General features: G+C 41.1%; 1 protein-coding gene across 4 annotated transcripts in view; it reads left to right on the plus strand.

Annotated features, from left to right (window-relative positions):
• Positions 1-534: 534 nt before the first annotated feature.
• The window catches only part of Ric1 (RIC1 homolog, RAB6A GEF complex partner 1), an 89,347-nt gene continuing 76,509 nt past the window's right edge, over positions 535-13,372 (plus strand). For 2 of the 4 annotated variants that reach the window (XR_009593152.1, XM_060388239.1), the window contains exons 1-2: positions 566-920; positions 10,869-10,976. Coding sequence is in view for 2 of the 4 variants with exons in the window: in XM_060388239.1 (XP_060244222.1) it covers positions 777-920; positions 10,869-10,976 (252 nt within the window). In the remaining 2 variants the exon portion in view is untranslated. Of the gene's footprint in view, positions 921-10,868; positions 10,977-13,372 lie in introns of those variants that run through there. The other 2 variants (XM_021634261.2, XM_060388247.1) reach the window with 2 other exon arrangements.

Below are 13,372 nucleotides of genomic sequence, written 5' to 3' on the forward strand. Positions count from 1 at the left end.
GACTGGGAGATGGATGCAAACTGAATTACTAAATTTCGAACTCCTGAAGACTAGACTTAAGCACTTTTTGGCCTCGCAGTCTAGTGGCCGAACACTGATCTTGCCTAGAAGGTAAGCTCTGTCAGGGCAGGGCGTCACCAGCTCTCGCTTCCAAACCGCGGCGCACAAAAAGAACCTCTCGGTACAGACCCGAACCCCAGCCTCGGAGTCGCAGAGACCCAGCGCCAGGCTCGGCCCCGGAGTCACGTGACGCGCGGAGGCCCCGTTCGGTCCTCCCCCCACCCCCGCCCCGGAGGTCGCCCCAGTAGAGGGGAAGTGGCTGGGCCCGGCTGGGCCTCTCCCCGGCCCCCCGTGGCACGCTCCAGGTCGCCGGCGGGACGCACGGAGCGCTCGGCGCCGGGCCCCAGCGGCCTGCGCTGTGACGCGCGGCGGCGGCCCGCGGGGACCGACCGGGCGGAGCCTCGGGAGCCTCCCCGCGCCGTGCGGCGTGCTGACGCGAGCGGCGAGCGGGGCGGGCCGGCCTCGGCTCCTCCCGCCGCGGGCCCCACTGGCCGCCCGCCTCCCCCACCCGCGGCCCGTCAGCGCCCGAGACTGCGTCGCGCAGCATCGCGTCGGCCCGGCCCGGCCCGGCCCCCGGGCAGATGCCCCGAGTTGCCGCCGTCGCCGCCGCCGACTCGGCCGGTGGCGGTGTGGGAGGTGGGAACCTGGCCCGGGGCCGCCGAGCGTGACCGACGCGGCCGGGGCCGCCGGGGGGCTGTCGGGGCCGCGCGCGGACCATGTATTTCCTGAGCGGCTGGCCCAAGAGGCTGCTCTGCGCGCCGCGGAGCCCGGCCGAGGCGCCGCTCCACGTCCAGTCCGACCCTCGGAGAGCGTTCTTCGCCGTGCTGGCCCCGGCCCGCCTCAGCATCTGGTACAGCCGAGTAAGTAGGCGCTGCCGTCCCGGCTTCCCCCCAGCCCCCTCCCCGAGCGGCCCCGGTCCGGTCCCGACTTCTCCCGAGAGGCCTGGATCTAGTCCCGACTCTTCCCGAGCGACCCTGGTCCCGTCCTGACTCCCTCCGAACGACCACCGTCCGGTCCCGAAGAACCCCGAGCGATCCCGGAACCGTCCTGATTACCCCCGAGCGACCCTGGGCCCGTCCCGACTTCCTCCGAGCGACCCGGTTCGGTCCCGACTTACCCCGAATGACCCCGGCTGGGTCCCGACTTCTCCCGAGCGACCCCGGCCCGGTCCCGACTTCCCCCGAACGACCCCGGCCGGGTCCCGACTTCTCCCGAGCGACCCCGACCGGGTCCCGACTTCCCCCGAACGACCCCAGCCCGGTCCCGACTCCCTCCGAGGGACTCCGGTCCCTTCACGACTTTCCCGGAGCGACCCCCCCGCCCTCAGCCCCTCTCGCCCTCGGCTTGGCGCCACGCGCGGGCAGAGTCTCCACAGCACCCCAGTCCCCGCGTGGCGCCCACAGCCGCGCGCCAGGCCCGGAGCTCCCCGGCCGAGCCCAGACTTGCCTGCCTTTCTGCCCCGGGTGCCGACGGGCCAGTCTGTTGGAACGTCCCCCAGCACTCTGGCAGCTGTGGCGCCCCCAGCTCCCCCCCCCCCTTTTAAAGGTCGTTGTTTTGTGGAGTTCCGGAAAGCCTGTTGGTCTTTACCCAGGGTCGCAATTTACAGTCCTGATTCCTAAAAACTTAAGAGCTGTTGCTTTGGAGGGCAGAGGTCTGGTAACTCAGCTCGGTCTCCTCCATACATCACGGACTCTAGGCTTTTTCTTGGCTGCTCCTGGACTCCGGAGAACTGCTGGGATGGTAAAGAGCCCAGGAACTCACATTTGTCAGCGCCGCACCTGGAAATAATAAGGCTTGGAGAGAGCGTGGGGGCAGAATTCTTTGCTTTGAGTCCTGGCTTTTTCCTCCTGGGTCTTGAGTTCGGAGTAGATAAGAGAATTAACTTGGAAAGTAAGGGGGGAGTGGGATAGCCCTGTTCGGCCATTGCTGCTTGCACGAGATCTGTCTAAAAATCACAGAATTCTGAGTCCGAAATTGCCCTTTCCCCATTCAGAAAGACAGCACTAATCGAAGGCGGAGTGGTGGGCTCCTTGAAAAGAGATTGGAGGTTTGTTGACCTTGCCCTTGCTAGATAATTGCAACACTGGTTTTGATTTGGTTAAACACTTTAGATCTCTGCTTGTTACCATTGGAATGCCAATAATGCCCTTGATTGTCCTCACACACAGCTGTGGTAAAACTGATGCTAGAGTTTACATAATTTTGGTTTCTGTTTTACTATTCCATGGTCAGGCTGTAAATGAGACTGTCACTAAGTTTTGGCTGACCTAATTTTCAGAAAGGTATCAGAAAACAGCGGGCTACTAAACAGCTACAGCATCAGCAATATGATACTTCTTTCTCTGCTTAATTGGGTTTTTAAATGTATGCGTTGTAGATAGTTTGGTACCTAAATGAGATTCGTCTTCAACATATGTGGCAGTTGAACAACTTTTATTTAATATAACTATTTAATGTTAACAGTTGATTTGGAAAGCATAATTAGAACATGAACTTTACATTGTTTTCTAAATTTAGTAGTTTCATCTGAATGTAACACTTTGTAAAACCAAACATTTTACCTTTTTTTTTTTTTTAACCTCTAAAGGTACAAATCTGATTTATGTTAAGTTTAGCAGGATAGGCCAGAAGCCTGTAAGCTTCCCTATTTTTCCCCACCTCCCAAGAGGAACATTAAAATGTGTCTCAGTTGTGTTAGGGACATTTGCAATGTTAATAAAATCTGTTTGGATTTGGGGTTAGATGCAGTATTAGGGAATTTAAAATCTACTCATTTTCAAACTCTGCATTTCACAGAAGTGCTTTGGTTACTACTTACCTCTGATGTGGAAAACATAGAATTTTACATACATACAAACCAATATGTCACATACAGGGAAATTAAAAACTTTCCAAAAGTTAGATTTGGGGGAATATATGGGTGGTTTAGGAGCATGAAGTGAAATAAATCTCTGGACTACCTTAGTGAGGCTTCAGGACACTCTAGGTTTACATGACAGTTAAACTGAAACTCTGAGCACAAGTTTTATTGCTTAGAAAATCAGGCTTAAAATGAGCATATTCTAAGGTCTGTGGCTAGGTGAGTGGGGAAGACGTGCTGGTCTCCGCCTGCCAAGCCGTCTCTTCTTGGGGTGTATCCTATGAAAATACTCTTTTTAATTTGCGCATTTCTAAACTTTACGACACAATGTGTGTTAAAATAAGTCTAGGTTACAAAATGTTAAAAGCAAAAGTATCTCTAGGTAAATCAAAGAGACTACCAGTTACACCCATAATTTAGAATGAATTGATTTAAAATGTCTTCGCTGAGAATATGGATGATGTTGGTCGGTGGGTCTGTCTGTCTGTCTATCTTAGGAAGGTTGTAGTAAAGTTCCAAAGTTGAAGTGTTCAAAAAGCTACTTTAGGACATTTGAGGGCAGGAGAGAGACTCAGAGGAGAACAGAGAATAAGTAGATTTTGTTTGAAATTTTGTAAAAATTTAGCTTAAAAAGAGAAAACCAGCTTTGTGGAGGGCACGTATGTTTAGTCTCAGCTGGTTATTAGAATGTCCAAAAAAGCTTTTGTGTGTGAAATTCTGGTTGCCCATGAGACTATGGGAATACTAAACTAAAATCTCTAAAAGTAACAGTGCGTTCTATGAGAAGCTTTTATAAACCTATTATAGTTGCCATTACCGTGTACTGAGTTGCTATTTGGAATTCCAGGGTTTTAGAGTCATATCTGATCAGACTGTTTTCTGGCCAAATTTGAAAGACCCATGTTAGTGCTGTTTGGACTTGCTTATGAACAAACAATTCTATAGATACTCACTTTGGTTTTGATAATTAAAGTAGCACATTTCATCAGCAAACTGGGCTTATTGCTTGGTTTTCAGTGTGACATGTTAGTAGAGGTTTGCCATTTTGACATTGTGATTCTAATTCAGAGTTCTAAAAACTAGTCCAGGGGCCAGCAAGTCTAAATAAATGCCAGCCCTGACGACCAGTAGAAGGAGAGGACAGACTCCTGCGGGTTGTTCTCACCTTCATGCTTGTGCTGTGCATGTGTGTTTCCACATCCACACATGCACAACTAACTAAACAAACAAAACTAAATAATTCTGAAAACCTACTGAAGCCTAGAACAGTATTAGCTAAATTTTTTGAAGCCCTAAGTGGATGTTTTAAAAAGAGTTACAACATGGGTTGGTGACTCACACCTATAACCCCAGCACTTGAGATTGGGGGGATGAGGCAGGGATATTGCTGTGAATTTGAGGCCAGCCTGGGCTACCTAGGCAATTCTAGATCAGCCTGGGCTAGAGTAACACCTTATCAATGAAAAGGAAGGAAGTTGGACTGAGAGGAAGAAAGAGGGAAGAGAAAAAGAAGAGAAAGATGTAGTGTATATGTTAGGGTGAGGTGGTAGAGGTAGGCCTTTATTGATGGGATCATGTATTTCTGTCAAGAGTATTGTAGAAGGATTCAGCTTGGAGGATGAAGGCGCTCCTTAAAATGAGTATTGTGTGAGATGAACTTCATTTTGTAGTATAACGGGGCCCATGGATATTCCTTAATAGACTTCTTAACTATGAAAGTGTATATATGTGAACCTTAAAATGTTTAGGATGTTTTCATTCTGAATTAAATACATGCTCATCTCAAGTTTCAGGTCACTGATTTCAAATATTTATATTTCTTTCAGAAGCGTTTTTGAATAATAGTAAAGGATAGCATAGATGGTACATGAAAGTGATAAAGAACTTTATTATACATAGAAAACATTTTGCCCAGTGATGTGTGTTAATATGATGCATGACAGCCTTTTTTATTATGTTACTTATTTGAGATAGTTTCACTGTGTATCACTGGCTGACCTGGAACTCACCATCACATTCAGAGTTGAAAGGCTTTTGAGTTATAGGTTGCTAATAAAAAGCTGAACTTGGGAAATCATCACTGTCTTATAAATAATGTATTTAAGTAACCCTGAGCAGAAACTTGCATTCTGTTAATGTGTGCTAATAATGAAAAATCCCTGTTAATGTGTACGTGCAAAACACAATAAGGTAGATGTCTGAAGAACCAAGGTGTAAGGATATAATTAGCTACACTTCCTCAGGAAGGCTATTTAATTTTTATCTCCTTTTTTTCTAATATTCCCATTTCACCCTTTCAACTCTATTCTGTTACTGCCTCCAGAGACCTTCCATATAATTTCACATGTCTGCAAGTCTTCTAGGGTTCACTTTTAAAGAGTAAAGTTCAAACTCCTTAGTTTGCTATCAGAGACACTCCTGTCCTGGAATGCTCTCTTGCCTCATCTCTGCCTATTAGCAAACTACCTGTCCTTTAGCTTCCATCTTTTTCCATGACTCATCTTTAACCTATCATAACCAGAAATGTTTATTTGTTGATGAAGTACTGTTTTGGATTATTTTCCTTCTAGCTTTATTGAAGAATATATGACAAAAATTGTAAAACTATGATGTATGATAAAATTTTTATATACCTGTACAGTGATAGTTATAGTCAACTAATAAGCATGGCCACCACCTCACATAGTTCCTTCATGTGTGATGAAGACACTTAGGATCTACCTGAGGCTGTTGAGACTGCTCGGTGGTTAAGAGCGCTTACTGCTCTTGCAGAGGACCCAGGTTCAGCTCACACGCTGGCTGACAACTTGTAGAACTCCAGTTTTGGAGAATCCGATGCCTTCTTTTGGTCTCCGTGGGTACAGGGTTCCTGTTTGGTGTGTGTAAATACATGAAAACACACACTCATACACATAAAATATCTCTTGGGCCTCTGTCCCATGTAGCACATACATGCCCCCAGCACATACATTACTATTACATAATAATGAATTTAAAAGTCTGTTTCTGAGCAAATTTCAAGTATATAATACTATTATCTGTAGTTACTAAACTCTATATTAAATCACAGAAATTGAATATTCTTATAAGAATATATTTGTATTTGACCCAGATCACCTCATTTCCCCCACTCCAACTTCTTGAAATCTCTGTTAGACTCTTGGTTTCTATGACTTTTACTTCTTGAGATTCTACATGTGTAGTAGCTTATGCAGTATATGCCATTCTGTGTCTGTCTTACTTTATTTAACATTATTTCATTAAAAGTTCATACATGTACTAAATGTCAGGATTTCTTTTTTTAATACTGAATAATAGCCCATTGTATATGCACATTTCCTTTATCAGTTCATCTGTTGACAACCGCTTGGGTTGTTTCCACAGTATGGTGATTTTGAGTAATGCTGTTCTGAATATGGGCATGCAGATAACTTTTAAAATACTGATTTCAGTTCCTTTTTTGTACATGTTTGGGGTAGTACCACTTCTGGGAGATGGGGGTCACGAGTGCACACACAGATAAGTACTAAAGAAATGGGATTACAAAACTGTATGGTTTCTTTTAAAAAATGGTAAAGAATACCCCACATGGTTTTCTATAATAGTGCTACCGATTACAGTCTCACCAACACTGCGTGACTTCATGATGAAAGCCACAGTAACAGGAATGGGGCACTACCGCACGGCTCTCATGGGCATTTCCCTGCTAATTAGCAGTGCTGGGGGCCTACTGGCCTACTGGCTGTTTTGATATATTTGCGGAAAAAAAAAGTCTGCTCAGGTCCATTGCTGATTTAAATTGTTTTTCTTTTTGCTGTTAACTTTATGGATTGCTTCAGTTTCTTGTCTCTGTGCTAGGTTTGTATTTTCTCCCTTTGCATAGGTTGTCTTTTCATTTCATCGAGTGTTTCCCTTGCTGGTTGGTAGCTTTTTAGATTCATGTAGTCCCACTGTTTATTTTTGTTTTGTTTCTTTGTTGGTGAGACTAAGTGGGTCTTAGATGCAACAATGATTTTTTCAGCCTTTAGCACTATACATAACAAATATTTGTGGTATTTGTGGTTTCTAAATACTTTCCAATCACATAAGATTCATAGACAGAACATTGGCTAAATAATAATAAATTATAGTGATAGTCTAAAAGTAAAGCACTGATTAAATAAAATTCAGGCTACATAAGAGGTTGAGTCAGGATAATCACTACCTTTCAAGGAAGGCTACTCTCTGAGTTTTGTGCACATTAGCTAGCTTTTTGGCTTTGCAATATTATTTCTTAGATTTTTCTTGTTTAAAAGAAAGTTGTTTTCATTAGATATTTTTGCCATTACCTGAAGTCATTTCATGGAAAAGAATTTTTGTATATTTTTACTTTTCTGTTTGTAATAGTGCTGGCTGACACCTAAACCTTACTTTTATTTAATCAGTGCTTTACTTTTAGACTATCACTATATAGTGCTAAAGGCTGAAAAAAATCATTGTTGCATCTGAGATCCTCTGGAAGCTAGTTCTATGTTGTATAGCTCTTTTGCTTAAACATTACTTTTTAAAAAAATTTCCTGTAATCAGTGCATAAGTTGGGCCATTTCTCTATAGTCTTGGGTGCCCCTTGAGCTTTGGTTGATGGTCCTTCTTTGGGTACTACGTACCCAGATTCTTTGAAAATAGTTGAGAAACTGAAGCGCTGTTTAGTTTCTGCTCACAATTTGTTTGTGTACTACACTGTCTCCCTGGATCCCTATTTACATAGATTCTGTTTTTCCAGAGTAGGCTATATACTTTATAAAATTAGAATTTTGATCTAGTTTTTATTATGTTGCACCTTGTTAACCTTTGGTAGGTATTGACTGGAAATCTTTGTGCTTTTATTTTTAAAAATGAACCTATTTTTTAAAGCAGGTTTAGGTTTTCAACAAAATTGAGTAGCAAGAACAGAGAATGCTCATGTATAGCCTGCTCCTCCCTCAACGACTCCCCTTCCTTTCAGCATCTCTTACGTGAGGTATTTGTTACAACCATTGACCCCACACCGACCGGTGATAATTATAGGACTTAGGGCTCCCTCTTGGCACCCTGTATTCTGTGGCTTTTGAGAAATGTGTAACATTCTAGTATGTGTTAGTCAGCTTTTTGTTACTGCTCCAAAATATCTGAGATGATGCTTAAAGAGTCACCGTTTTAGAGGTTTCAGGCCATGGTCAGAAGGCTTGTTGCTTTGCGGTCTGTAGAGAAATAGCACATGATGAGAATACATGGCAGAGGAAGCCACTCCCCTCATGACAGCCCAGAAGGGCAAGAAGGGGCAGAGAGAAGGGACCAGTCTCCCAGTGCCTTTTTCAAGGGCATGTTCCTAATTTAATTTCTTGGGACCCTGTTTTCTAAATGTTCTACCTATCAACAGCACCAGGCTCCGTGAACCAGGCCTAAAATACACGGGTCTTTGGGGGACATTTATAACCCAGACTTTAAAATGTATGCTGCAGTAAGTAATCCTCAGTGCTCTACCTACTCATTTTCTTCTTCCAGCCCTGACGATCCCTTTTTTAAAATAACAAAAACAAAAAATCTCCTGCCTGTCTTTTTCCAAGTGTCATATAATTGCAACTGTGTAGGATTCACCTTTTCCAGTAATAATGCATTTAAGACTTCTCCATGCTTTTCATGTCTTGATGTCTGAATCTGCTGTAGTTAATTGATTACTGAAGGGATACCATGGTTACTTTGAAGTTTTGACAATACTGATGAAGCTACTATTATGTTTGTGTTCTACTTTTGTTATTGCTGCCATTTTTAGACAGGGCCTTTCTTACTTCGTAGCCTAAGCTAGTCTCAAGCTCACTGTAACCCAGGCTGGCTGAAAATTTGTGACCTCTTGCCTCAGCCTCCCAAGTGCTAGGGGCCACCAAAGTCAGGTTTTTAAACTGTCTTTTGTGTGAATACTTTTTTAGCTCACTTGGATAAGTAATGAGTACATGCTACCTTATATGATTAGTGTGTTTGGTTGTGTAAGGCAGTACCAGTTGTGTAAATTGGCTGTATGGCTTTGAATTTTCAACAGCAAAGAATGTTGTTGACTATCTTGTGGAAAGACTGTTTTCCATTTGTATCTCTTGCCTGGGGATTGTTGATCTTCAATGAATTTTAAGTTTGTGCATTTTCTGTAGCAGCTCTTTATTAAGTATTTACAAAATTTCTTCATTCTGTGCTCTCTGTCCTCATTCTCTTGATAGCATTCTCACAGAACAGTTTTTTATTTTAATGAATTATGAATCATTTGCTCTAGATATTGCACTTTTGGAGGAAGTCATTGCTGTATCTGAGGTCATCAAGGTTTTTTATTATGTTATATTCCAGGAATTTTACACTTTACATATATGATTTTGATTTATTTTGAATTCTTGAGAATTGTGTAAGGTATGCATCTTGTTGAACTTTTGCTAATCAATTTCTATTTATTGTAGCCCTTTATTGTCCTTTGCTTTCGACAAGGATCAGTTGACTGTGTGAGTCTGTTTCTAGGCTCTTTGTTCTGTTTCTTTGCTCAATTTGTCTATTTGTCTTTTCTGCCTGTTTACTGTAGTATTATAGTGATATCTTTAACTTAGTATTAACACTCCAACATTCGTCACCACTCTTTGTTTTGAAACTCTTCATCTAAAGCTTAAAGCATCCCCCAAATAGCTCCTGGGGGCATTTGAGCTCAGATCACATTGACTCTGTAGATCAAACTAAGAAGAATCGCTATGCTCACAGTATTGACCTCTTCTGTCCTTTAATATGGACAGAATTTGCTTATTTGATATCTTTCATTAGTGTTTGGAAATATTTCTTATGTACATAATTCTATTAGATTTATAACACTAAATGTTTCATTTGGGATAATGCAGTATAAATAGAAACATGGTTTTTATTATAACTCATACTTTTTTATTATTGGAATATATGAAAATGATCAATTCTTGTGTATTAATATTTTGTCTTGTAACCTTGCTATCACTGCCTATTTATTTCAGAATTTGCTGTTGGTTCTTTCAAACTTTGCACATGCCACTGTTATCTGTGAATAAAGACAGTTTGCTGTCTCCCTTCCCAGTATGTGTTCCTTTATTTTCTTTCTTTGTCTTAGGGCCTTTGTTAGGAACTGTGGTGCTCTCTTGAATAGTAGTGAGTGCACCCTCGCCTGTTTCCTCGGGTGAGAAAGCTTGGAGTTTCTCGCTACTGAGTGTCACCACAGGTGTGGTATTTTTGTAGCTGGTTATTAGCAAGTTGGAGTTCTCTGAATGAATGTTACACCTGTTAAGATTTTTTTTTTTTTTTGGCCTTTATTGATGTCATTTTTTTTTTTTCTTCTTCTTCTTTAGTCTCTTTAATTGGCTTTTGAATGTCAAGGCCAGCCTTGAATGCCTGGGATATAGTCCACTTGGTCCTGGTACATGGTTACTTGTTAGATTTAATTTGGTAATATTTTGTTCAGAGATTTTACATCTAAGTTCTTGAGAGATTTTGATCTGTTGGTTTTTGGTTTTCATATAGTAGTTTTGTCTGGTTTTGGTAGGATAATGTTGGACTCACAAAATGAATTAGGAATGATCTTCTACCCACCGTCACTTCTGTCTTAGGGAAGGTTTTAGAGAAATGATGTAATTTCTTCATTAAATATTTGGCTTAATTCACCTATGAACATATCTGGGCATGGTTCTATTTTGAAAACTTACTAATTATTGGTTCAGTTTATCATAATCAGCATATGATATGAAAGAAAAAGCAGCTTGCTTTTCTTTGTTAACTTGCGTGAATTATTGAAGGTGGATGATCTGATATCCAGATCAACAGCTTAAAATATGTAACAGCTTAAAATATTTCTAGTGTATTCTATAAGTAGTGTTTACATTTTGCTTATATATGTTTCTATGACATGCTCCTAAAATAAAATATACCTATTTTCTTCCAGCCTAGTGTGTTAATTGTAACATATAAGGAACCGGCTAAATCATCCACTCAGTTTGGATCTTACAAACAAGCAGAATGGAGGCCAGATAGTACCATGATAGCCGTGTCAGTAAGTATATCTTTCAAATTATTATTATTTGCTTAAGAAATTATAAAGTTGCATTTAACTGAGATTTCCAATATGATTTCATTTTCGTCCTTCACACACGTAGTATCTCTTGTGATATAAAGCTATACTGGTTTCCAATATGATTTCATTTCAGACCTTCACACACGTAGTATCTTTTGTGGTATAAAGCTGTGCTGGCCTCTGATATGATCTCGTTTCAGCCCCTCACACACAGCATCTTCTGAGATACAAAGCTGTGCTGGTCTCTGATTTGATCTCATTTCAGCCCTTCACACACACACACTATCTTCTGAGATAAAGGCTGTGCTGGTCTCTGTGGGCCTGTGCTATCCTACTCCCCTCTTGCAGCCACTGCATCTTCGTTTTTAACTCTACTCCATTCTGACATCTCAGAGCAACATTTGTGTCCCATTCTTTGTAATCTTTTGAGCCACCCTGTCCCCTAGCCCACAGACAATGTATGTTGGAGAATTAAGAAAATAAGTCAGAACTTAGATTTAATTTCCTGTACCTGCCTCTCCATCATGGAGATCACACTGGAGTCCTGTGCATGCTGGCAAGTGCTCAGCCACTGAATTATACCACTGTGCACCTGTACACTTACTGTTCTCTTAACTATTATATTAGCTCATCTGTCTGCTTGTTTCCAGTCTCTTTCTAGTCTGTGCTAAATCTTGTTCACTGGGCTGCCATTTGAAAATGTTCCAGAATACCAAAAGTACTAAGTAGTTCTGTACTTCTTGTAGCAGAGCTATAGACTTCATAGCCACGTAACAAATCCTGTTGCTGTTGTATATAATCTATAAATTACACATAGATTGTACAGATTTAAATGATCAAAGCAAATCAAAATACAATATTCTGTTTTGCTTAACAATGTATATATATGTACATATATATGAATACATATGTATGTACGCACATACACACACACACACATATATACATTTCAGTGCCCATAAATAATGTTTTTTTGGAACACAAAACTGCTCACTTATTTATGTATTGTCTGACAACAGATTTGAGTTGAGTAGTGCTGCCAACAACCATGTGGGGTTCTCGACGTTCTTGTGCAGCACACTATAAATTGTCATAACTACATTGCCTATCACGTGCTACACATACTGTGATATTTTATGTCATTCCTATTATAAATATTATTTATTACTAGTACATACTTATATCAAAAGAACAGAAGAAAAAATTATGTCATGCTTTCAAAGCATTCATATCTAGATTTTTTTTATTGTTGAATGAAGTAAAAAAATAAAGTGTGTTTTTCTATAGTTAATTCTAAAAGAATGCAGAATATGTGTTATTACCAGACTAAATACTCATCATACTTGTAACTCATTGAAACTAATAGAAAAATTAGAAAAAAACACTTTATTATTTCAGATCTTAAAAGTATATTCACTTTGAAAGGAGCATGGAGAAGATGAGGGAGGAAGGGTGGGATTGGGAGGGAATGAGGAAGGCGGCTACGGTTAAGATACAAAGTAAATAACCTGTGATTAATATAAAAAATAAATTAATTATAAAAAATAAAGCTACATTATTTTAAAAATATGTGTGCTAAAGTGAGAATAAAAAGAAAGTATATTCAAAGTAAAATTGCTCTATTGTTTAAACATGTGTTTTATTTTTTTACGTATATGGTGTTTTGTCTATGTGCCATGTATTGCCTGTGGAGGTCAGGAATAGGCATTGGATTCCCTGGAACTGGCGCTACGGGTGGTTGTGAGCCATGATGTAGCACTAGGAATGGAAACTGGGCCCTGCAAGAGTAACAAGTGCCCTTAACTTGCTCAATTCCTGATGAATTATCAAATTCTGTAGTAATTTACGGAATTTGTTACAGTTATTTGAAGCTCTGTTACAGTTTATTTGAAGGGCCAATGCTGAGTGTGAAAAAGCTGAAAATTGCTCTGTATGCTTAGCCTGTGTAGAATATCTCTAGATTCATAAAATGATTAAAGAATTTGAGAAACTATTAATTTAGTACAAAATGAAGTAGTCTCCACTAAGATGAGCATTAATTGAAAGCAAAAATGACATATAAAGCAGAAAAGAACCTAGTTGGATAGATAACGAGGCATGTGAAACTCAGACTTTTAAAGCCCATGATTGTTTTGGGTTTTTCTCAAAGATAAGAGCTGAATGTCTTGACTATTGTTACACGAGGCCTTAGTGGTGGTGAAGGTCTGTTAGAAAACTTTTTAGCTTTTGACTAAAATTAACATTTTTCTGAACTTAGAGAGCCACCTTCTGCTAATTGATAGTCACTGAATGGCTTTGGGAAACAGCTGTTTTTGTGTGTGCTGGGATTAAGCCTAGGGCAACACACGTGCCAGTCACTCTGTCACTGACTTACA

The sequence above is a fragment of the Meriones unguiculatus genome, chromosome 1 (assembly GCF_030254825.1).
Source record: "Meriones unguiculatus strain TT.TT164.6M chromosome 1, Bangor_MerUng_6.1, whole genome shotgun sequence".
NCBI classification, from domain to species: Eukaryota; Metazoa; Chordata; class Mammalia; order Rodentia; family Muridae; genus Meriones; species Meriones unguiculatus.